At 32.4% G+C, this 26,666-nt stretch overlaps 1 protein-coding gene and 1 non-coding gene across 2 annotated transcripts in view; both read right to left on the reverse strand.

Annotated features, from left to right (window-relative positions):
- The window catches only part of LOC134237636 (MAM and LDL-receptor class A domain-containing protein 2-like), a 19,975-nt gene extending 3,132 nt beyond the window's left edge, over window positions 1-16,843 (reverse strand). Inside the window, exons 1-3 of the mRNA XM_062719773.1 lie at window positions 15,635-16,843; window positions 5,753-5,911; window positions 4,116-4,267 (exon numbers count right to left, since the gene is read on the reverse strand). Of these exons, the coding sequence (XP_062575757.1) occupies window positions 4,116-4,267; window positions 5,753-5,911; window positions 15,635-16,499 (1,176 nt within the window). The 5' untranslated portion in view covers window positions 16,500-16,843. The remainder of the gene's footprint in view (window positions 1-4,115; window positions 4,268-5,752; window positions 5,912-15,634) is intronic.
- On the reverse strand, window positions 8,111-8,198 carry Trnay-gua (transfer RNA tyrosine (anticodon GUA)). The gene is given in 2 exon segments: window positions 8,111-8,146; window positions 8,162-8,198. It is a non-coding gene; the product is annotated as a tRNA-Tyr (tRNA).
- Window positions 16,844-26,666: the final 9,823 nt, after the last annotated feature.

The following is a 26,666-nucleotide window of genomic DNA, read 5'->3' on the forward strand; positions in this document are numbered from 1 at the left end:
GGCGATAAAATTAGTATTATGTAGTAGTCTGTGATTTCAGAATTTATAAGGAGCATAAAACAGTAAAAGTTTAAGGAATGTTGAAATGTTATATTGATACGTTCAATATTATCATTTTTCATTTAATAATCCAGAAGTGATAAAAAAATTATATGGAATACATATTCCATGGCACGCCAAATTCACAAAAAATGAGCTAAACATAGTTTCACAGTCGATAAACTAGGTTTATCGGTTGTAAACTATAGTTTACGGACTGTAAACTATAGTTAACAAAGTTAATCTATATTTCATATCCATAAACCATAGTTAACGCGATAATCTATGTTTCACAATCGTAAACTATACTTAACACTGAAAACAATCATTTGCGATTGCAAAACATAGATTATCTGATAAATACAGTTTCACGATTTGTAAACTATACTTTACAAACCGTTAACTATAGTTAACGATCTGATAAATATAGCTTCACGATTTGTGAAAATCTGATTAACAACTCTTAACTATAGTTTACGATTGTAAACTATAGTTTACAAACGTGAATCTATGTTTATCAACAAAATCTATTGTTAACGCTTATTACAGACAGATAAACTTAGATTATCATTCGTAAACTATAGTTAACAACCGTTAAATATAGTATTACAGATGAAAACTATACTTAACGAATCGTTAACTATAGTTTACGGTTTGTAAACTATAGTTTACAGTCGATAAACCTAGTTTATCAAATGTGAAACTAGGTTTATCTCATTTTTGTGAATTTGGCGTGCCATAATTATCAGTACGTACTGGTCCCTGCTGACAAACCAGGTAACAACATTGTCTTTGTTTGTAAAACTCATTATATAAATTGTATTTTAGAAAAAAAAACTTGGTTTTAATTCTACAAGTGGTAATCCAACTTATACTCATAGTTCCCTTTCTAATGAAGAAATTCTTCAAAATCATATGTCAGTTTTGAATATTTTTAATATCCCAAAGAACCAAAATGAATTTGAACTACTATATACTGGATTCCGAAACTTTATAAGAATTAATCCTTACATACAAAGATACATTGTGGGTTCCAGTAAATGTTCAACCAAGTCTCTTTCTTTACTCCTCACTAAGATATTAACAGTAGTGAAGGAGAATCTTCAAAAGCACTGTGCAACAATATATTCAAGAAGTGGTGTAAATCAGATGTGAATACTTATAAATTCCAAGGAACTTTTTGACAATTTGAAATCACAAGATTTTACCAAAATCAACAGCTTAAAAACTTTTCAAGTTTATAAAAACCGTTTCCCACGATAAATTAAGTCCAGGCTTTTCGATATCATTGATCGCTGCTTTTTCAATAAAAATGGAACTCGAAAATTTACTTACCTTGTCATTGATCATTTGCAAAATTACTATTACTTTGTTTAAAAGCATTACAAGTACTCTGAAGTCGACATCAAAAAGATGATTGCGTTTCTGATTGACAATATCTGTGTTATGTTTGGAGATCAGGTCTTCCAACAATCTATTAGAAATCTCATGGGTACCAATTGCGCCCTGTTATCAGCAGACCTATTGTTTTATTCACATGAAGCAGAATTTGTGCAAACTTTTATGCGTGAAAAGAAGAAAACACTTGTTGTGGCCTTTAACTTGACATTTAGATATATGGACGACGTACTGTCAATTAACAATGATAATTTCCATTCCTATGTCGATACGATATATCCTGGTGAGCTTGAGATAAAAGATACCACAGTGTCTGACACATGTGTTTCATACTTGAATATTTGCTTGAAAAAGACATTAATTGTAATCTAGCAGCCAAGCTGTACGATAAACGTGATGACTTTAACTTTACTATCGTCAACTTCCCTTACTTATGCAGCAATATACCTTCGTCACCCGCATACGGAGTGTACATATCTCAGTTGATTCGATACGCAAGAGCATACTTTACGTATGAACAATTTCTAAACGAGGTAAATTATTGACAAACAAGTTGACGAAACAAGAATTTCAACAGTCTCGATCGTTTAAAGTCATCATTTCGTAAGTTCTAAGGTCCATACAATGACCTTGTCAGCTAATACAATTTATCATTGAGTCAAATGCTGACTGGCGCTTTTCATACTAATTGTTAGTCCAATATTTATACACTGAATTGTCGACGGGTTTTCCCGTTAATTCCCGATCATGACAAGGAGCACACGGCGGGTGTGACCGGTCGGCAGTGGATGCTCACTCCTCCATGGCACCTGATCCCACTTCCGATGTTTTGGAGGTCCGTATTTGCTCAGCTCCTATTTTGTATTGTTTTATGGACCTTTGATCTTGAATACTGTTCGTTATCTCCAGATGTTTCATGATAAACGTGATGACATAGCTTTTCAATCATCTACTTCGTTTACTTATGCAGCAATAAACCTTCATCATTTGCATTCACGGGGTTTATACTTCTTAGTAGATTGGATACGCTAGAGCATACTCTACGTATGAACAATTTTTTAAACGTGATAAATTTTTTATTGACACATTGCTGAGAAAAAGAATATCAGCAGTCTCGTTTAAAGTCATCATTTCGAACATTCTATTGTTGATACTATGACCTTGCAATTGTCAGCAAATACAATTTATCATTAAGTCAAATGCTGACTTATGTTTTTCATACTAATTCTTAGGCCATTATACATACTGAATTGTCAACGGATTTTCCCCACATTTCATTATCATGACAAGGAGCACACGGCGGGTGTGACCGGTCGGCAGGGGATGCTCACTCCCCCATGACACCTGAACCCACATATGGATTTCGGAGGTCCGTGTTTTCTCTGCTTCAAAATTTGTATTGTGTTATGGACTTTTGATCCTGAGTACTGTTCGTTATTCCATATATTTCATTTCAACCTCACCAAAAGATACCAAACGACAGACCTTTTCAGTGTTTCACTAAAACATCTTATTCTATTACTGATTATCTTATCTTTGTGTATACATTAAGTATCCTTGTCTGTCTATCTGTCTAGCTGTACAACTGTCTGTATGTTCGTTTTCTCTTTATGATAACTTTATCTTGAGTATACATTAAGTGCCCACGTATGGGCAGCGGAAAGGGCAAAAATTACCATAATGAGAAAACAAACAATTATTTTAATTTCAATGACCATAAAAACTTAACAAATGATATACGATGCATAATCAACAGACCTTTTCGCAGAACAAATATACATTAAAGCAAAACCAACGACCACGTACGTAATAAACATATATGAATGCAAAACCAACGATCATCTTTGCAGAACAAACGTACATAAATACACGACAAACGAAAAAAACTTAACAAACGTGCACGCGGTAAATCTAGTCTTGCCGACACCGGGCTCCCGACGGTCCCGGATTTTTTTTTTCTTTTTTTTGCGATTTCTTTTTTTTTCTGTGCACAGAAACTCTGCAAACTTCTCCGGCACATTTTCTTTTTAAATGAATTCAATGATATGTAAAAACTGAATCAGCAGTATCACCTGCCAAAAAGCGGTAAATGTAGTACTCCGTTATAAAACGGACATCGACACATGTGTGTGAGGGAGGGTGTGGGTATGTTTGTGTGTGTGTGGGGGGGGTGTTAGGTTCAACTTCTTTCAGTACCAATTTTTTCCTAATATACATGTACTACATAACCCATTTTTGACCTTACTCTTAAATTTGGGAAAAGTTGCTGCGTTCCTGTCATATGATATGTCACTGTAATTAAAAGTTATCAAAATAGATTCTTGTAATATTTAAAGAATTGGGGAAAACCAATTTATGTAACAACAACGAAAAAAAAAATGACAAAACGGCCTTCAGGAGAATGAGATTTTTTTCATTTTATGTAAATTCTTTTCTTTCATTTGCATTTTCTAAGATAAATTAGCTAAAAAAAGGGAAAAAATAAAAGGGTTGTATATGTAATGTTGTATATCCTGGGAACATAAACATGATGTCAGTTCGTTAATCTTTCTGTGATTATCTTACCTTTGAGTACACATTTAGCGTCTCTGTCTCTCTGCCTGTCCGTTTAGTCTGTGATTGCCTTATCTCTGTGTTTACACTAAGTTCTGCTGTGTGTCTGTCTGTTATTACCCTACCTTTGTGTAAACATTAAGCGTTCCTGTCTGTCTACCAAACATATGGTAGTAGAACCCTACACACAAGTGCCTTAGACTCTGGTAGAATGGGGAGTATATCACTGCCTTGTTGTTGTTTAGCCGACCTGAGGCCTCGATAAACAGGAAATGTCCTAAAATATAAATGATGCAATGTACTTAAAACATAATTTAATGTCAGAGAAGTTTATAAATGGTGTTTATGAGTTGAACGTTTATATTTTAGAATATATTATCACTTATTTGATTAGGTAACTTTATTGTGAAATCGGCTGTATACTGATTCAATAAGAGGAAACATTTGCTTTCTTTGTTGAATTATACTTATGCCAAACTATTTGATTAATACAATTATATCTACTTTACTACAAGTTTAATTAGTATGATAGATTTCTTTTTATTTACCAATCTGCCAGTTGAGATGCCTGTATGAAGTCATACGGAATATGACAAAAATATATAAACCTTGTCACTATTCAAAAGACAGCAGTTTGACTTTTATGAGAAATGAAATAGGACATATATTCAGTGGATGTAAACATTATACATATGAGGTAAGAAAGATATGCCAGATATATATAAAATACATGGTTACTGTCTTGAAATATAAGCGATATTTGGGCGAGGGTAAGAAAACGTGATAGAGGGCGAGGCTTGCCGAGCCTTCTTACGTTTTCGACCCGAGCCCAAATATCGCCTATATTTCAAGAGAGTTATCATGTATTTTGTTTATTCTGCAACAAAATTTTACATTTGAACGTCCAAAACAAGCTAATTCCGACAGATTTAAGCACATCTCTGCAGTTGAAACTATGACGCCATGGCGTAAACATTGCAATATACATGACGTCACAATGCTTTTGGAACGTCGGAATACATGCACGAGGCTTTATTAGGGCAGTGACTGGATAAAGCTTTGGTTTATTAGGTTACCTTTATTAGGTCAATGCAAGGGGTAGTTGCAGAATAAAAAAATTTCAAAAGGCTGTTTTCTGAAAGTTTTATACATAATTATATAACAAAATACCATGTATTTCTAATTCCAAGGCCATATACATACTGTACATAAAAAAGCTCATTTCTTCGTTTGAATTATAAATCATCATAATTATTAACATATTGTATGAAAATCAACAACTTTCATAATTTACCTAAATGTTCCACGGACAATTCAGTCATTGTGTCTTCGAATAAAGAATATTTTCTTAAAGATATACAAAGAGTTTTTGTGAATGAATTGAAAGCAGTTTATCATTTTCCAGATGCTATTGCAACGTTAGACATCAAAGTTGCATGTGAACGCAAGATTTATAAACATAATTTCTGTCATGAAGTGGGCTCTTGAGATTGAAATGTAACAGAGTTCTTTATTTCACTAGAAGTCTAATTAGATTTACAACTCAGTGGTAATCGACAGTAGCAATATATCACAGAGATGCCATCAGGTGAAGCCATTCTAACTGTATTTCGGTCAGCAAATGAGATTTAATTTGCCAAAAATTACAAGCTTTCATGCATCAGTGGTGAAAAATGGTTTCAAATTTATTTTCTTTAGTTCATCAATATCAATGAAGATATTTAACAAGAAATCAGGGTGCTACGAAAAAATAAATCCTTACCTGCATCTTTGACCTGGCCACATGTGTGGTCCCCTATAGGTCCGGTGCCAGTGGAGGGAGTTTCTCCTTTTGTTCTAATCCAATCAAAATCATCTGTCTTCTCTTCTTGTGTAAATCCACACATATCGTTTTCAAACCCACAAAAGGACTGCGTCTTGGCTGAAAAAATCCCACATTTTGGTTTTGAATGTATTTTGAATTTATGAATAATCATATAAAAAGATTTCAATAATAATTACGTGTACATATTTTCATCACAGATACTTTACTCCTAACGTTAAGGTATAAGCAACATATTTAGGTATTCTTTACAAAAACTATAAATAACTATCTCCCCCATTTTGGCTTTTATCTCAATTCCTTTGAACTAACAGTGACCAAATAAGGACGCAATTATAAAGTTCACAGACATAGTGATACTAGATGAAAGTATGTTAGACTTCATAAAAAATTACTAGTAGTAAGAAATAAATCACAAACAGCGCTTGTAAAGAGCAAGGTCTATAGATATCATTTTCTCTTTATTAATATACAAGACTTCAGAAGCCTCTATATTGGGAGTCTTCATCAGGTAAATACAACAGCGCCGAGTGATCCTTTATGAAAGCGAAGCTTCTAAGTAAGGTCCTGTAGTGCAATTTTGCAAAGTTCTTCTTTTGAAGTCATTAATGAAATGTATGGAGATAACGAACAAAATTCAAGCTCAAAAGTCCAGTAAACAATACAAATTAGGAAAATAGCAAACACGGACTTCCGAAACATTAGAGATGGGATCAGGAGCCATGGAGGAATACCAACCGTCTCACCCGTTGTATGCTCCTTGTCATGATCGGGAAATGACGGAAAAAATCGTCGTAAATCCAGTGTGTAGATAATGGACTAACAATTAGTATGAAACACGTCAGTCAGCGCTTGACTCAATGATAACTGCATTTGCTGACAAGGTCATTGTATCGACCATAGAACTTACGAAATGCATGATGTCTTTAAACAAGACCACTGATATTCTTGTTTCATCAACTTGTTTGTCAATATTTTACCTTATTTTAGAAATTGTGCATATGTAGACATGTTCTTGCGTATTGAATCAACTGAGAGATATTAACTCCGTATGAAGGTGGTGAAGGTATATTGCTGCATACGTAAGGAAAATTGACGATTGAAAAGTTAAAGTCATCACTGCACATTTATCAAAGAGTTCGGTTGTTAGATTACCATTAACGTCTTTTTCAAGTAAAATATCCAAAAATGAAACAGATGTGTCAGACTCTGTGGTATCTTTTATCTCAAGCTCACCGGGATATATCGTATCGAGATAATGGAAATAACCATTATTACTTGACAGTACGTCGTCGATATATCTAAATGTCGAATTAAAAGCCACAGCAAGTGTTTTCTTCTTTTCAGATATAAAATTTTGGACAAATTTCGCTCCATATGAATACAAAAATAGGTCTGCTAATTACGGGACGCAGTTGGTACCCCATGGGAATTCCAATAGATTGTTGGAATACTTGGTCTCCAAAAACCACATAGATGTTGTCAATCAGAAACTCCTTTTGATGTCAACTTCAGAGTACTTGTGTGAGAAATCGGAATATTTTTAGCAAAATGATTTTGCTAATGACCAATGGCAAAGTAAGTAAATTTAAGAGTTCCATTTTTACTGAAAAAGCAGCTGACACAATAAGCCTAAATTTTAATTTATTGTGGGGAATGGTTGTGTATAAAGTTGAAAAGTCATAAGCTGTTTATTTTAGTAAAATCTTGTGATTTCAAATTTCAAAAGCTCCTTGGAATTTTTAAGTAGCCACATCTGATTTACAGCACTTATCGAAAATATTGTTGCACAGTACTCTTGAAATTTTTCCGTCAGTACTGTTAATATCTTAGTGAGGAGGAAAGAAAAAGGTTTAGCTGAACATTTACTTGAACCCGCTATGTATCTTTGTTTGTAAGGATTTTTATGAAGTTTCTGAATCCAATGTAGATATGGTAATTCAAATTCATTTTTGTTGTTTGGGATATTTAAGATATTCAAAACTGACATATTATTTCGATATACTAGTATATATATATTAAACTTACGGTAAACACGTTGGTTTGTCTACGGAGTTTGGGGGCGTGGCGGTATCGAAGATCGATTGGTGAAAGTTTTCGCGGTTCTGCAGGTGAAATTCATGTTAGGCATGTAGCTACGTCGTATTGTGTCGTATGAAGTTTTTTTTAAAAGTCATTCAAAGTTTCGCTGCCTTAAGTGCAACGGACACCCTTCCCTCCTTCTTAAGTACATGTATTTGTATGGTTTCTTTTTATGTGTTCTAAATGACAATGTAGGTGATCTTGTAAAAAAAAAATTCCCGCGAGGCGGATTTGAACCACCGACCTAAGGATGACAGTCTTATACCACTACAGTCCTCCGCTCTACCAGCTGAGCTATCACGGGTTATAATAATTATAACGTTAAGATATACATGTGCTTAGAAATGAATCCTATTTTTCTTTGAAGATATTTTCTAAAAACAAGGAACAATCTAATAATAGTTTATTTAATTTAGATTAATGTTTTTGATTAATAATTGATTACGTGGATGTATTTTCATTTAGCATACAACAAAACCTTGTTATGGAGAACACGCGCTCATTGAGAAGAAGGTATGCTGCAGTAATGTACTCGTATCCCTCTTCGATTTTGTTTTTAGAAAACATAAGGTTGAGAAAAGTCCAAGAGTGCAACATTATTGCATAAAACAGAGAATTCCATGCATTGTGACTTGAAAAAAATCTTACAAATATACGCTTATATGGAATCAAAACAGTCAAATTTCGAATCCTGTATGTAAACCTTTTCATCTTATGTATATGTTAACTTATCCAGATGAAATAAAGTTGAAACTTAATTAATCTCCCATCATTCAAACCGTTATAAGAGTATTATTATCATAAATGGTCTTACAAAATAAGTGTTGATTGAAATTAAATATGGAGATGACGAACAGTTTTTGAGCTAAAAGTTCATCTAAACAACACAGATCGCAAGCAGAGCAAACACGGACCTCTAAAAACACTCACATACGGAATTAGATGTCATAGAGGAGTACACATGCCATTTCTTCTTGTCGGTAAACGGAAATGTTCATAGAAATTTTTGGGTGTAATTAAATAATGATCTAACAATGAAAAAGGTCAATATTTGTTCTATTGCTGTATGTATATATGGCAAGGTCATTGTATCGATCACAGAACTAAGGGACAGATCGATGAATTCGAACGAGATTTTTGATATCCTTTTTGCATCGACTTATTGGTGAATAGCCTGTAAAGTGAACGCAGGTAGAACATACTCTAAAAATCGAATCAGCTGGGAAAGATAAACATAATATGCAAATCATAAGGGTTAAGTGCTGTGGAGTTGCATTTCTCAAATACAGTACTAGTGCTTCTGATGAAGAAGGTGACATTTGCATGTCAAGGAGAGAAATGTTGCTCACTACAGTTAACTTAAACAGTTACATTTTCTTTAGGGACACGTTCATAGTCCCTGATTTCATCAGAAGAAATCTTTCGGCAAAAATGTCCACGTGCCTCTAACTTTACCAGAAGTACACATGCACTTTCGTGTACTAATGCTCTCAATGCTGCTGACGTTACAAGAAGCTCTTTTCTAAATAAGTGCCGCTCAGTGTCACCGACATTACCAAAAGCATTGTCATGGATAGAGTTTTCCCAAACGATTGAGTTTACCAAAACAGTTTTGAAGGGAAATGTACAAAAATAACTGAATTCCGCCAACCCACCCCTGTTCATACTCGTTTAACCCGGTCTTTTCTTTCACATGTACGCACTGTCGTCCTTCGTTTAGTTCTTCAATTATTTTGTTTACCACATTTTCACTCTATATATTATGACTAGATGGTATAATTTTTTTTTGACAAAAATATTTTTCTTTATAATCATTTTTTACTATTTGCGCAATATTTTACAAAAAAATGAAATGTCCCTGCAGGAAAAAGTACATTCTTGACCCGAATTCCTCATCTCCCTTTAAATTGATTATTTTTTACAAATAAATTCAAAATGCAAGGATAAAATCAGTACATCTGCAACATTCATAGAAGTCTTGGTTTTTTACTTCTTTGATGTATTCATGAAGTATAATTATAGACCATGCATAAGTTCTACTATAACTTATCACGTTTAATAATGATCAATGTAGATAGATGAAAAATGTGTGAGAAAACCCCAGTTCTCCTCTCCAGAAAAAATACCGAGCACGCAGAATAAGTTCGACGTAACAAGACGTACTTTTCGTAGGTCAGACATTAATGATGAAGGGGGATTGAACTACATCTCTGATGTAATCTATGTTACACTCTAACATGTCTGACTGTTTATCAAAATCTTTCCCAGACATATGGGGAAAAAGACAGTTTCATTGAAATATTTTTCAGTTAGCAGATCTAGGTATGTGACTTTAACTGTAACCTTTCAGAGGTATACGGTGTTATCTATTATCATAAAACATTTGAGATATATCTTAAAAGTGACAATCATTGTTCTCTATTGTTGATGCCCTGTAAAGTATTTGATGACCTCAATAGTTCAAGAATGTTTAAAAACTTGGTTATAAAAAGAAATGATTGAAAAATATACAAGGATCTAAGGAATCGAAATAATTTGACTTTCAGTTTCCTTTATAGTGAGAAAATATTGAAGTTTCAAATGATATATTTTGTTCTAAAAAAGAAAAGATGCATAGACTAGTACTTAAGGTTAAAGAAGTCCATAGCAGGACAAATCTATCCCCAATAAAGCCACCATTGCTTGTAATCATATGTTATAACATTTTCTGACTTAGTAGATTCAGACGACATGATATTTCTTTACGGTGAGAAGTCTATCAACTTTCAATATCCTGAAGATTTTGTATGTTCAAGGACCAACAGAAATTCAAGTGTTTTATTTTTAAATTATTTCAGGCAATATATTTTTTGCACAAAAGAAGATGGTATGTTGCTAGGCATTTATGCAAGATTCCAATATCATTCCTTATATAATACTCTTGGACATCGCTTGAATAGCTGGTCCAACAAATTTTGGCTGATATTTTCAGACATTGTTGAAATGATTTAAAAGTCAAAGGAGAATTCAAATTTTTTTTTATTTTGGATGATATATGGTAATATTATTAGAAGTGGGATCGGATTACCATATGAAAATAAGGACACAGTGGTCAATAGGTAAGCCTTCGGTGTGCTTTTTGGATGATATAGGGCAAATTTTTTGAAAATGATGGAGTACATATCCAATGTTTGAATAATGTGCCTAAAATAAATTGAAAATACATAGGGATTCAATGTTTAAATAATCAAATGTTAAATTATTTAACATTTGAAGAAAATGTCAATATATCAAAATAGAACTTGCAAAATGACCACTTTAAATGAGACTTTTGATATCCTAAACTCATCAACTTGTCTGTCAAATTTCTTGACTCGTTTTAAAAATTGTTAGAGTTTGCCTTTGCGGATGGAATCAACTGAGAGATATAAATCCTGCAGATGATAAGGGCTTTGCTTCATAAATAAGGAATGCTGTCGATTGAAAAGCTAATATTTAAGTCATTTTGTTTTTGATATTATTTTTTGTTAGCTGCATGGGCCTTATCACTTATAGTCAGCAAAACATCTAAATATGAAACAGATGTGATAGATGGTGTCCTTTTTCAAATTCACTGAGATAATTGAGTCAACATATAAAAAAACATAAGGGAACAATACGTCATGGATATATCATAATGTCAACTTGAAGACCACAGCAAGTGTAAAAATGCAAAGTTAAATTCTTCTTCTCTTATATAATTTCTGTTTGATACAAATGCAAAAAGGTATGTCTGTATACGTAAATCTTTTATTTATTCATTTTTATATAGATTTCTCAATAAGTATAAGAGAAAACGGTTGTACATCGTAGAATACCGGTATATAAGTGATCTAAAAATAAATAAGGAATGCTGTTGTTTGAAACTTAAAGAAAGGAAACAACTTATTTTACTCTTTTTTCTGACTGTTATGATCAAAATTAAAAAAATATATATTATTTGTTAAAAAAATCTGTTTTCATACAACATTTGAAAACACCGTCATTAATCGATCTCATCAAACTCTGCAAGGAACATTAAGAAGAAGTTCTAAGGTTTATTAAGTTCAACACGGTCATAATACTCAACATGTGTTCTATTTAAGTAATGAACGTATGTGTACGTGTATGCTTAAAAAAATAATGTACTCAAGAGGTGAAAGGAACACGATAATTCACATAAGCCTCTATTTCAAAAATTATTTCACACCTTCAATTTGATTTTTATCTTACATTAGGTCATAACGTATCTTTCAACTTTTTAAAACCGTATATATAACAATAATAAAAAAAATAAACGAGTTTGCTAGTTGAACTTTTGTTTGCTTCGGGAAATTCCAAAAAGAAATGTGTAGAAAAATGATTTCATTAAATGCGCTCTGCGTCTGTGACAATTAGTATACAAAAGCGCTGTATACATTTATTTAGGTCTAGGCCCACGTGATTTTCAAGAAACATGCGAAACCGAAAAGGTGAGTAAAATCGTCTAAATTGTATTGTAAAAGTAAATAAATCAGCACACTTAAAATTAAGTGCAATCTTCCACATCAACCGATAACGGAATGTTAAATCAACACACTTAGTTCCAATCTTGATAATATATTTGATTTTTTCATGTATAATCATGCGTGTACCTTAATTAGCGGACAAGAAGCAACGCGAAAAGCACTGCTTAGACAAATACTTTTAAAGTAATTTATTCAGAGTTTACTTCAACTGGACTTGTTGTATAATAATATGTCATCCATACTCTTTTTGCAAAAAAAAAAAAAAAAAAAGATGAAGACCCGAATGCCAATTTATTTAACCAATAATGAAATACATGTGTATGGAATGAAATATATGGAGATAACGAATAGTATTCCAGTTCAAAAGTCTATTTAACAATACAGAATAGGAGCAGAGCAAACACAGACCTCTAAAACATCAGAGGTGGGATCGGGTGTCATGGAGGATTGAGCATCCCCTGCCGACCGGTCACAACTAACGTACGTTCCTTGTCATATTTACTTGGGAAATATCGAAAAATCTGTCGACAACTCAGTGCAAAAACAATGACCTGACAATAAGTATGAAAACGTCAGTCAGCATTTGACTTCATGGTAGATTGTATTATTGAAAAGGTCATTGTATCGACCATAGAACTTACGAAATATAAAGAGTACAAAATTGAGGACCAGGCAAAAAAAAAATAATCTCTAGATAAACTAGAGGTAGAAGCAGATTCTTCGGACTTTTAGCGGTCATATCCACTATTAATCCCCCCTTTTTTTTTTTAAAGGTAAATATAAGTAATAGTAGTTTGAGAATAATAATAGGTTAACATATCAAAATTAAACATTATTTTACAAATATGATAAAGAAGAGCAAACGGGTATATTCTTGTTCAATGAATTCAATATCATAATCTCTATAAAGTGTTGTATTTCAAAAAACACATAATAACATTCCTAACGAGTATGATATATATACACGGACCTTGAAAGCATGAAGAGTTGGATAATATTATACTCAAAATAATGTTAAGACATGAACTGTGGGTACAAAGTATAGCATTACGAACGCCTCTCCAATCTTCATGCTTAATTGAAGACGTATTGTAACAGTACAATAATTATGTCATTAATTGTTATAACTTTGATGGTGTTGACTAGCAGAAAGAATGCGATGTAATGTTGTCTATGATAGCATTACACAGGCATTATTATAGATATCGTAGATAACAAACAAATGATACTATAGTATTGGCTGAGTTTAGTAAAATCAACTAGCATTATTTTTGACATTCTTCCAAAATTATATAATACACAGGGCAAACTGGTTTATAATCCATATCTCATGAATTTAAATTTTATGAATGCAGAACAGCATGAAATTATGAGGTTTTGGGAACATTTGTATACTATGTAATGTAATATGTGCTACATCTTACAAGATGAATAAAACCATCATTAAATCAGGTATGCAGTGTCTAACCAAATATCAGATTCTCCTCCTATGCAGTGCGTTAATGTGTATGTCAAGATTAAGATAATATATGGTTGAATAAGTACAATTTACAGAATGATATTTTTAAATGCTCAAATTCATGTATATATTACACACTTTAACAAAGAAGAAATAAAAAACAAACAAATAAGGTTTATATTATTAAAAAATACTTTTATACACTATGATTTAAACAAATTTTCTCATAAAAGTTGACGTGGGGAAAAAAAACCTTTTAAACAGAGCTTAAGAGTCCATTTTTTTGTTCAAAGTATCTTATATTTGATTAATGTATTAGTTATTTCATAAATTTACAATAAGATAAATCATTAAAACTAATACTTCATCAAATCAATCGTATAGTCGTTATCTTGTATTAAGCATTAACATGACTTACATCGGCCCACGCTATACCCCCGGGAACAATCTTTGATGTATTAAATTCAAAACTTCAAACTATTTTATTTCTTAACAGCAGGAAGGCTATATTCTCAGAAATCGGACATTAGCCCTGAAATTCCTAAAATATCCAAGACATCATCTTGAAAATCTAGAAAAATGAACGCGTACTCTCTGCAGCAGAGTTAATGCATACTTAAGCAGGTAAAACCTAAACGAAATTATAGCAGTAATGCAGAGTTATAAAACTTGGATTAATTTCTTTTTATCATAAGCTAACAAACTGGGTCAATTTTTTAAGTGTTCTAGTTACCATGTTCTATAAAACATATCATAGAACTAAATAAAATTCGTATCGACATTCCATGCTGATTTTGAGCGAAAGCAATGACCCCCCGCTTTAATTCTACTAAAATTCAATCATCATAAATTCATTTAAATAGAAAACTAGAATCTAGCCCAGTTTTACAAAATCCCAGTTGTTTATATACAAAACTTTAGTTCATATTCTTAAGTGTATTTGTAGGTTACAATGTTTTGATAAAATGAGAGCACCCAGGTAGATTGTATAGGCTAAATGATCTACATGCTTCTTGTAACTGTTTTGTCAAGAGGGTTTACGTAATGATTGGAATTTTCTAATCAACTTCAACTTACAGAGATATACAACAGACAAGCTTGTCGAATCGGGGATATTTGTACAAAGAATGGAAGCACAGAACCCATCATGAAGAATAATAACAGAAGTTTCGAGAGTTTTTTTTACATTCATGATTTAAACACCCATCTGTGAAAGCTGCTGAAATCTTTTATGATCCGCAGTTAAACAAAAAATGTAGAAATTTATTTTTTTACTGAGTGGAAAAACAGGTGGTAGATTTTTTTAAGTGGTTGTCTGCTTCTGATAATATTTACTGTTGTCAACACAAAGTTTAATCGCCTCTAACAAGAAAAGAAAAGGGAAGTAGTTCTTGTTATAGAGAAATGTTTATTTACTTAAATTTCAGGGCCCTTTTCACAAATTTGTATTGTTTGTAGATTTTCTTAATTAGATAAATAAGTGACTACTCTTCACCTTTTTCTTAAAATTGAATCGGTCGAATTATGAATTATTAAAAAAAATTGTATACCTAATGTTGAAGTATTCTTCTTTAACTTAAAAATCAAGAAATTTCTACAAATTATCAATTGAATTTAATTAAAACTTTCTTAGTGAGTGTTATTTGTGATGAGCATATGTTTCGTAATTAACTCCTTCTGAAACAAAGATTTTCACTCCCAAATATAGTTATCTGTCCATGCATTCATTTGCATGTCGAAATATGACAAAAAGACAATTTGGGTTGCATAACTTACCAGTGATACATTCCATAAAGTCTATATGGGCTCGGTCTAATTCAGCCTTGGTATCATTGTATTTTCCATCTAACTTTGTATAATTAGTCTTCAGACTTTTGAAGGCTTTCAGGGAATTGTTCAGTTTCCATTGATACAGGCCCAATTCTTCCTTTAGATTGGACTCGGACCTGACTAAATGATACAATTGTTTCTCTACTTGCAGAAGCTTAGCATCTGTTATATTGACTTTCTCTAAAGCGTGGTTAAGCTGTTCAGTTTTATACTTTATTTGGCTTTTCAGCATGTATCTTTCTTGTTCCATTGAAGCCACTTTATGTTCGGCATCAATGACCTTTTCGCTGTTTATGAACAGTTCCTCGTGAGCCTGAGCTAAAGCATTGGACGTGTCATTCAGCCTAACCTCCATGTCCAATAGTTTCTTTGTCTTTGCCTGAATCTCATTTCTTAACTTAGTGAAATGGTTATGAAGAGAAGAAAGTAAGCCATGCTCAGTAGCATTAACACCGGGAAACAAATTCTCAATATTCACTGGTCTAATAGGTCCTTCTACGGAATTAGAGGTAATGGGAATCTGATTTGTAGGTAAAGAGGATCTCAACATTTTCTGGACAGAGGCCTCCAGCTCTCGTATTCTGTCTTCATGGTCAGTCTTAACCACGTTAAAGTCTTTTTGCATGTCTGCTGCCGTGTAAGAGTCCCTCTGTTCATTCTGAACTTGGCCAGATCTTTGTCTTGGTCCCCCACAGTTGTCATTCGATAGATACACGTTATAAGAGCACTTTCCATCATTTAGAACGCACTGATTCGTTGATATGACAGTAATTTTTATCAGAATGAAAATCACGCCACTTAAAATTCCCATCTTGCGCAATAATCCTCCAACCGTAAAATATGATGAAAAATTACCGTAAAAGTAATAAACAATCCCTGGGCATAAATATATTTTATGTTAGGTTGGATATTTTAAAAGCGCCTTATTGAACACCATCATTTCCAAATAGAATTAATCCATCAATGCCGACTTCGCTGATCCCCTCATTAACACGGAGTTAGATCACATGCCGAGACTTTTTTGCTTCTGATACGCTGGCAGCAAAGTTTCTACCCCCGAACTTCCCTCTCGTCTGCTCCTCAGAGTTGAAACTTCTGCCACCAATTGTACAGAAAAAATATTACCCAAAAGCCTGAATCTAAATCTGGGAGATGGACTGCTCCCCGAAGTATCCATTTTCAAATGCACAGTTATCCGATACGTCATAATTAAAGAGGTGTATGTTCAGTCAGGTGTGTATATTTTGAAATTTTAGCTTGACTTGTATTAAATAAAGATTTAACATTTACCCGAGAGTTGTTACATAAATAAAGGATATATAATAAACGTATATTTAAGTCAGTATACGATGCTCTAGATGGATGTCATCCCTCCACAAATGTGGAAAAATAAAGAAACCTTTGTTCGTTCGTATATTTTTGCCATTTTGATTACAGGGAATAATTTTTGTCTCTTTTAAACATTCTGTAATGGGTGGAAAATAACCGTTCTGTCTGTCAGGAGGGCTTCCTTAACAAATTGATCAAAAGAAATTATCGAATGATTAATCATACTAGGTTCTACATAAATCTTTTATACAATTCTATCTAAAATATTCCTTCTGTAGAAAAAAAAAACAGTTTAAAATGAGATATTGTAAAAGTTAGTGAATCAGGAATCAAAAATATATCATTATCAAAGTTAAAAGTTTCCCATCTGAACCAAACTAAGAATAGTAATGATTAAAAATTTCCAATAAACATTCGAATTTTCATAATTTGTTTAAGACAAATACAATAAACGTGTACTAAATAATACAGTAACCTAGTCAGACATGGTGATCCTTTGTAGAAACAATAAAGATTCTGTTTAAATGCAGATGCTTAATAATAATAATACTTTATTTAAAGAAGGTAACCTGATTAGTGCAAGCACTATTCTTCCCCAGGGCCTTCTGACAATTAACAATTTAAAGATATACATAGTTATACACATACAGACATATTATAAATATATACATAAATATACAAATACAATTAAACAGGAATCACAAATTATTCTGACATTGTTTTACATATTGTTTTACTTGTCTCTTGAAAGCATTAAGAGTTGGTGACATTTTTATGTGCACCGGTAAAGCATTCCATAATATGGTGCCAGAGTACTGGAATGAATTTTCAAAAAGTTTACATTTATGAACTGGCACACACAAATCAACATTGGATTCAGATCGAAGAGTATATTGGTTATTAATTTGAAATTTAATCATTTCATGTAAATAAGTAGGACAATAATTAAAGACGGATTTATATAACAATACATATTTATTTACAGTAAGCTGTTCATAAACAGTAAGCCAATCAAGTTTATTAAAAAGGGGTTTAGAGGGTGCATCAGGGGGAGCATCTAAAATATACCTTGCAGCACGTTTTTGAAGTTTATGAACTCTGTCAAGATTTGATCTGGACGTATTTCCCCAAATTGTTAGGCAGTAATCAGTGGTAGGCATAATGTATGCATTATAAAACAATTTACGTGTTTCGAGAGGCAGATATTTTTTAATTCTACGGAGTGCAGAAATTTTACGTGACAGAGTTTTACACACATGGTCGATATGTACATTGTATTGTAAAGAATTATCTAAATATACTCCCAGAATTTTTTCATATGTTACATTGTCTAATTTCTGGTTCGAAACGTATAAAGGAAAATCATGGTCTAAGAATTTTGATCTCTTTTGATGTGTCCCTATTAACATGCATTTAGTTTTTGAGGCATTAAGTATCATTTGATGAGTGCACCATTTTTCTATACAAGCAATATCCATTGATAATGAATTTACTATAGATTGGGAATCTTTGCCGGAAGCATGTAAAGTGGCATCATCGGCAAACAAATCTATGTTTGAATTTTTGATATAAAGTGGAAGATCATTAATGTACATTAAAAACAGAAGAGGACCTAGTATAGACCCCTGTGGAACTCCCGCTGTGACTTGCTGATAAGATGATTCTTTGTTAGACAGATGGACACTTTGAAGTCTGTCACTTAAATATGATCGAAACCAATGTAAAGTTATTTCATCAAAATTGTAACATTGTAGCTTTTTAAGAAGAATTTCATGATTTACTAAGTCAAATGCCTTACTGAAGTCGAGAAAGACAGTACCAACAAGTTTGCCTTGGTCCATTTCATATAACCATTTATCTGTAATTTTTGTAAGGGCTGTTTGACATGAATGCAATTCTCTGAAACCTGATTGAGATTCTATTAAAAGATCAAAGTCTGACAATAGTAATCGTACATATTTTGCCACATGTTTTTCTATAATTTTTGATAATGTGGGTAAAATAGAAATGGGCCTGTAGTTATTTGGATCTAGCTTGTTTCCCTTTTTATAAATAGGTGTAACTTTGGCAAGTTTAAAGCTTTTCGGGAAAATACCTGAAGTAATACTCGTATTTATTATATGGGTTACAGGTTTATGTATGATTTGTGCAGTAAGTTTTAATAAACGTGGACCGATGGTATCTACACCAGGGGCCCGTTTCATCAAAGGTCGTACGCCCAGTCGTAGTGCTACGCCGGTGTAAAGTCAGGACTAGCACGAGGAGTTGCGTTTCATTAAAGAGTGTATCGTTACACCTGACTAAATTTAGGCCAAAATTCTACGTCTACTCATGGGTAGGCGTAAGTTTGGGCGTAAAGTTTAAATTAAGTAATTTAACTAATTTTAAAACAAGTAAGCGAATTCTAAAGAAAAAGTACGGTTCTAAGAAGTCTTTTAAATACAAACATTGTATTATCACAGACTCCACATAAAAACAACAGTGAATTTAACGTTTCCTAGTTATTTATTTCTTAAGTTTGGCATTTAATGGCCACGGCTGGTTCAAATCAATTTATGAAAAATACACGTGTACAGTGGGTGCCGACCCAATTGGTTTTTGGCACACCTCCAATAATCAATCAATCAATCAATCAATAAATCAATATTAACTGTACACATGTCAAAGTTTTACAGGATAAGACTGACGTTTAGCTTCAAAGTTCCTGCAGTTGCGTCAGCCTTATGCATCAATCAATATTCATCAATCAATGTTCAATACGATCAATTAATGTTCAATTCAATCAATGAATGTTCAATTCGATCAATAATATTCAATTAGATCAATCAATGTTCAAACAATATTCAACAAATCAATATTCAGTTCATTCAGATCAATGTATTGTATGCTCATGTTAAGCCAATCAATATTCAAATAAATCAATCAATGTTCAATGTAAATTATGTACAAGTTCCTTGTATTCCATTCCAGAATTATCCACGCAATCATGTTCGAGTTGCGCCCTGTTAACAGCGGCGCAAGTCAAGATGATATGTGTTAAGCTAAATCCGCCAAACGTGCATAGATACTCATTAACTGTGCACGCCGCCACCAATGTGGGGGTAGCTTAACACCCTACTCAAATATCCAGCCGTGACCGCACCGATACATATCATATTGAATACACCTTATTTTGCGAGTTTATAATAGTTGAGAGTCCACTTTTAAAATTTTCAAGGAACAGCTTATTACCAGGCGTAGAGAGGTGTACCCCGTCGGGGCGGTAATTGTCGGGACTATGATGGATATTTGACTGCTTAATGTACCCTCCATTGTGATGATATAAAATATGTTTTGCAATTGCGCTATTTACTCGCGCCCTACTTTTTTCGATATCGGGTCTCCCTTAACATTTCCAGGCATTTGAAAATATTTCTCCAATAAAGCAGCACTCAAATTAAGACGTGTATCTTTGAGGGTAGTTAATAATTGACTGCTCCCATGCTCTGCGCGTATATTGCGCGCGCATCATACCGCGTGGGGCGCTGTGATAAATGGATTTATATCGTATTCACTGCATAAATCCGATTATTTAAATATACATACTATGAAGGGGGGGGGGGGGGGTTACAACGGTGTGTTCCCGTTTTGCACACATTTGATAATTAGGTATAGAACAATAGGTGTGAAGTGTGTTTTGATAGCAATTATAGTCTGATTTCTGGTTTGGATTTACCTGTGAATACCTGATTTAGCTTAATGTATATTCATTAGACACCCATTCTCAATATAAGGGCACAAATGCCTCTCTGATTTTTTTTAAAAATGAAGTTCAAGATAACACTTTTTCTATCAATTACCTTTGAAAGAAAGTATCTGAAGATTTTGTTTCCAGATTTTTTTTCATCAAATATTAAAACATGGGTTAATGACAAGACGGTAAAGTAGAGGGTGATTTTATTCAGAAATGTAGCTTGAAATGTACGTTACTCTTTCTTCAATGTCCAAAAAGATATGTCCAAAAAAATGTAGTCATTAAAATCACAATTGGAATATCTCATCTTAACACCAGCACATCCTACCAACTATGTCAGCAACATATTTTCTCAGCATACGAACGTTCGTTTGATTTTTCCTTTCAAAAAACAAAGGTTACTTTTTGATCCAGATGTATAAAAACATTTTTTTTAAATATATGCTTTAAATTTTTCTCTCTGTTTTGTTTAGAGCGATCAGTTTGGAATCTTGTCATTTTCTATAGATACTGGAACTTAAAATGTTCATGTAGTAAAATTCTATTTTGTAGTTACTGTCTTTTTTAACATATATCCATGCCGATTTAGAAAACTACGTAAATGTAACGTACATTTCAAGATATATTTCTGTTTAATAAAAAGCTTAAAATTCATCTAAAAATTCATCGTTTTGTTTCAGTTTATTCCAAAAAAGATTCTCTATGTAATCACATTGTGTTATATGTCACAATCACCACTATAAAGACACGATTGCCTCAGAATATGAGTAGGTAACGTACATTTCAAGCTTGTAATGATATGGAAATTAGTAATAAGAAAATATTGAAAAAAAGCAATTATTGACATAAAAATCATTTCAATGAAGCGTTTTAACGCAGTAATATAAGAAATCATAATGTAACAAACGAGGTTATTGTCATCAACTACATGAATGTCACGTCACTTCGGTAACGTTCATTTCACATATTATTGGGGAGTCCCCTCCACCTCAGTTCATTACCATTCTTTTGTGCTGTTTCGCTGAAATTGACACCGGTCGTAGCCTAGTTACTTCTACCTGTGTGCAAGGGTACAGACAAAAAAAAATAAGAGTCAGACGTATTTTGCTATGATCTAACAAATGCTCGTGTTTGGCCATTGAAACTTAACATAAATCTGTTCCGAATATATCCATCGACAGTCTTGTTAACAATTTCATTTAGTATGTTGCAACATCGTTTGTCAAAACACAAACATACGTGCTTTTCAGCAGATCTGGAAAATTATAACCCAAAATGCAATGATTCAAACAAAACTGAGTATTGTGTGCCTTTCAATATTTGAAATGTACGTGACCGTCTTGTGTTCTGGGTTTATTTGTTTTGTTTCTTTTTCTTTCTTTTTCTTTTTTTTTTTTTTTTTCTTTTTTTTTTTTTTTTTACCAATTATAAGCCTACGCATACCTTGTTTTAAATTATCAACAACAATTAAATTAATATTGACGAAAAGTCGCATATTAAAAGTAAACAAAATGCAAAAAGGTTGCCAAAGATAAATTTAAGACACTTAAAAATAAATTTTCTAGCATGTGGTAACAGTCTACCGCATTTACGAGGATTTGGGGTGCATTTAGATGGATTTATGTGGTCAGTTGTCGAATGGATTGTAACGATAATTTTGTTTCGCTCGTGTAAACGCAATTCATTGACTAAATAAACAAAAATGTCAGTTAGAAATACGCAAAATGAACGTTACCATACGTAACGTACATTTCAAATATAAAAATCAATTCTCTTCCACAAGCGTACGTTAGACACGAAATATATTGATACTATTTGAACTTGCATATCATAAGAAATGCATCATACAGGTTTCGTATTCAAAAATATATACCAGGTATCAAAATTATATTACATATAATTGACCTTAATATATTTTTTTCCTCAGCAGAAACGTTTCTTTTCATTAATTTTGGGATTTAGCCGACCTCCAACCTTTGAAACTTTCCTTTGTGTACACATTCGAGTGTGTGAAAGTATGAGAATACATGAAAAATCGTGCGAGATTCACTTAATTCGAATTTCATGGTAACGTACATTTCAGTAACGTACATTTCAAATGATCACTTTTCATGTAAAAAATAATTTTTGTGTTGAGCAAAACGTCTTTGCCAGTTTACAGGATACAAGGAGTTGCTTATTCAGAGACGTCTCATATTTTCTACTTAATATATATTCTTAATGGAATAATATAGGTAACGTACATTTCTTTCTTATCTCTACGATTGAAAATGTCTTTCATTCCGTAAACATATTTATAAAAGTTGCTCAAATTGTTCAATTTCATGTTACATTATCTAAGTAGGAGTAATTAATCCTTTGAAATTTCAAATTTAGCCCATTAATAAATAAAGGAGAACAAAACTATCAGGTGTATAATCTTTGTGTTTGCTTGTAATGTGGTTGAAATAGAATTAAGCGACAGGGACATTGCACAATAAAATTTATTTATTATCACAAAGAAAATGTATTTATTGTTATGAAAAAAAATATATATGATACACGGTTAAACTTATCAGAAAATTTTTACTTGAGAATCAAAACTATATATTACACAGAGGGGATTCAGCATAATATTTGCCTCAGCGACAATAACGTACATTTCAAATAGGCTACTATATTTGAATTTGGAACTCCTCAAATACCCTTTCAGATCGATAATTATATGAATTCTTATTCATTGTTATATGACTATTTATAATGTTGATTTAAAAATTACATCAGTGGCATTTCTTCTAAATGAAAATGAGGCGACATTATTTGAGCCCTTATATTGAGAATGGGTGTAGAGGTTTAATACAATTTTATAAGCATTTTATTAAAATTCTATATATATTTATGGGAAAATATTTTATCTTATTGAATAAATTATTAATATTTATTTAATGTTATTTATTAAATAAGTCCATTTTTTTAAAGAATACGTTTCAATAATATTCGAAATGAATTAAAGATATAACGAATAATAAAGAAAATAAAGAATTATAATCGATAAATAGATATCGAATAATTAACTTTGTATTTATTCTCTTATTTTTTCACTATAAGTTCACCTTTCACATACATACTAAGCATGTCATACACACTATTAGTATGGTATAGACTAAAAATTGTCTTAATAGAAATTTCTTCGAGCACCATGTCTTACGTTTTCACAAAGCATTCACACACATTTGATTACTGTGTTGTATGTATAAGGTATTGTAACTCGACTATACATATATAATAACTATATATTTATACCCCCGCCTGAAAGCCTGAGAAGTGGGAGGGTATATATAGTAATCGGGATGTCCGTCCGTCCGTCTGGTACGCTTTAGGGTGCCATTGTGTCTTATTTACTTTTTGGTATGACTCATATTTTGGGTTTACCAGAGCAAAATATGGACACTGCCATTATATTCATTTGGAGGCGGGAGATCCATTAAAATCGTCTCTTTTGAAGAAAAAAAAATCGCAGAAATATAATTTTTGAAAAAAAAAATCGGTCTCAGAAACAAAGTCATCCTCTTACTGGTAACTTTCTACATTTAACTTAAAGAAAAAATAATTAACCTTAAAACCAGATAGGTTTTTTATCATGTTTGAAGAGTTCATTTTTTATTTACTCCTAGTCCACAAGCGTGGATTTCGAAAGGATCAGAGAGAGGGTTCAGAACCTCCAGAATTTGCAGATTAATTAACATTTAATGTACAGAGTTAGGGGCGAAGGTAATTTTTCTTCTAGGTATGTGTGTATCTGAGACAAGTGAAGTCTATGAGAATCAAAGACTAAACCCCCGGATAGGGGTCTCATAGACAATAAGAAATTTTTAAGTTGGGAAAATATTATTAATTTTATTATATCGATGTAAGACGGTCATAATTACACAGATAAGTTCAAGAAATGATTTATTCCTAAAATTATTTTTTTATGCAGAAGACATTTTTATTTTTCATGATTTCGTCTAAAAGAGTATATTTTACATAATCTGAGGGCATATGAAGCACATGTAAGAGAACAATATACATATTTTTGATTTCCTGCATAACTTAAATTCTAATGAAAAAAAATAAAGACTAAATGTAACTTAATATCTAAGAGAGAGGCCACGTAAGCAGAGACTTTCTGTAAGAATATCTTTGTAGTCATTTCTCTCTCTCTGTCTCTCTCTCTCTCTCTCTCTCTCTCTCTCTCTCTCTATGCATACTTGTAAAACGGTACATTAAATTTAAGCTTCAGATAGTAAAGAATTTTTGTCTATAACTGACTGTACCTAGAGTCTAGTATTTCGAAATTATTTCATGAACCTTTGTGGCATTTTAATAGTCAATAAAAAGTTATAATGAATCATTTGGCAAAAATTTAATAGACTTAGAAAGGATTGTCTTACATGTACCTTAGAAGTTAATGTGTTAAATTTATTTCTTGACTCAAAATGTGTACATATGTAAACTGCATTTTTTATACATTATTTTTGCTTTCAATTAAGTATACATATCTTATGAAAATAATGTTTTAAAATCGTATTCTGTCTTAAACTTATTAGTATTTTATCAGCAGAGTCAGTAATTATCGAATCATGAAATGATTATCAAAGGCGAAGTCATTAACCTGTATAAAATTTCGGGAAGGGGGGGGGGGAGGGGTTGCTGTATATAATTAAAATTCCAAAATAAACAGGTTAGCTTTTAATAACATTCTGAAATACATGTACGATCCTTTTTTAACTTTCAATTTATAAGACTTATGTTTATTGAAAAATTGTAAAAACCTAAAATCGATTTCTTATAACATGTATAAGGTACATGTATCCTACATGAGACTATAATCCATGCATGTTTCAATCAGTGCAAGTATTTATTATTCTATAATTTGTGTTATTCTATTCTTTTACGGGCTAAAATTATATACATGTTTGTATGCAGTGGACAATGTTTATATTTTTTGCGCCTGCGCAATGCAACGTTGTCAAGGACTTAGTCCTGCGAAGCGTATCGTTTACGACTAGACTTACGCCACTTGGTGAAACGCAAATTACGCCTGACTAAATTTTGGCGTAAGTCCCGGAAGTACACCTATGTTAAGGCTTAAATCTACGACCTTTGATGAAACGGGCCCCTGATGATTTATTAACATCTAGTTTGTTTAGTAAGGAAAGCACTTCGTCAGGGCTTATAAGCGGGATACAAAACATTTCTGATCCCAATTTAGACTGTACAAAATTTAAAAGGCCATCGAAATCACACTCTTCTTTATTTACTCCTTCAAGGAGTTTAGCAGAGACATTTGAGAAATGAGAATTAAATATCTCTGCAATTTCTTGTGTATCCTCTGTTACATTATTATTTTAAACAATATGCTGTTGAATTTCCCATGGATACAAATTGCAACCCGTCATTAGCAGACCTATTTCTTGAATTCATATGAAGCAGGATTTATTCAAAAATCCTTTGTTATAGTCTTCAACTCGAATAATCGACGACGTATGAATAATTCACAATTTTTTTTCCATTTATTTTTGTATTTAATATCATGTAGAATTTATAGAAAAATGTTTATATGAGAAGAATATTAGTGCATTTACTGTGACCTCCAGCTTGACATTTAGATATATCGATGGCGTATAACCAATTACATGTAAGAATAGTAATTTTTAATCATATGTCGACACGATATATCCCAGTGATCTTGAAATAAAAGATACTACAGAGTTTGACACAACTGTTTCGTATTTTTATATTTATTTGAAAAAGACCTAAGTGGTAACCTAACAAGAAAGCTATATGATAAACGTGATGACTTTAACTTTCAATCGTTTACTTCCCTTACTAATGTAGCAAAATAGCTGCATCATCTGCAGTTTATATCTCTTGGTTGATTCTATAAGCAAGAGC

This window comes from Saccostrea cucullata, unplaced genomic scaffold (assembly GCF_032062105.1).
Source record: "Saccostrea cucullata isolate Sc308-1 unplaced genomic scaffold, CSIRO_AGI_Scuc_v1 ctg347, whole genome shotgun sequence".
NCBI lineage: Eukaryota > Metazoa > Mollusca > Bivalvia > Ostreida > Ostreidae > Saccostrea > Saccostrea cuccullata.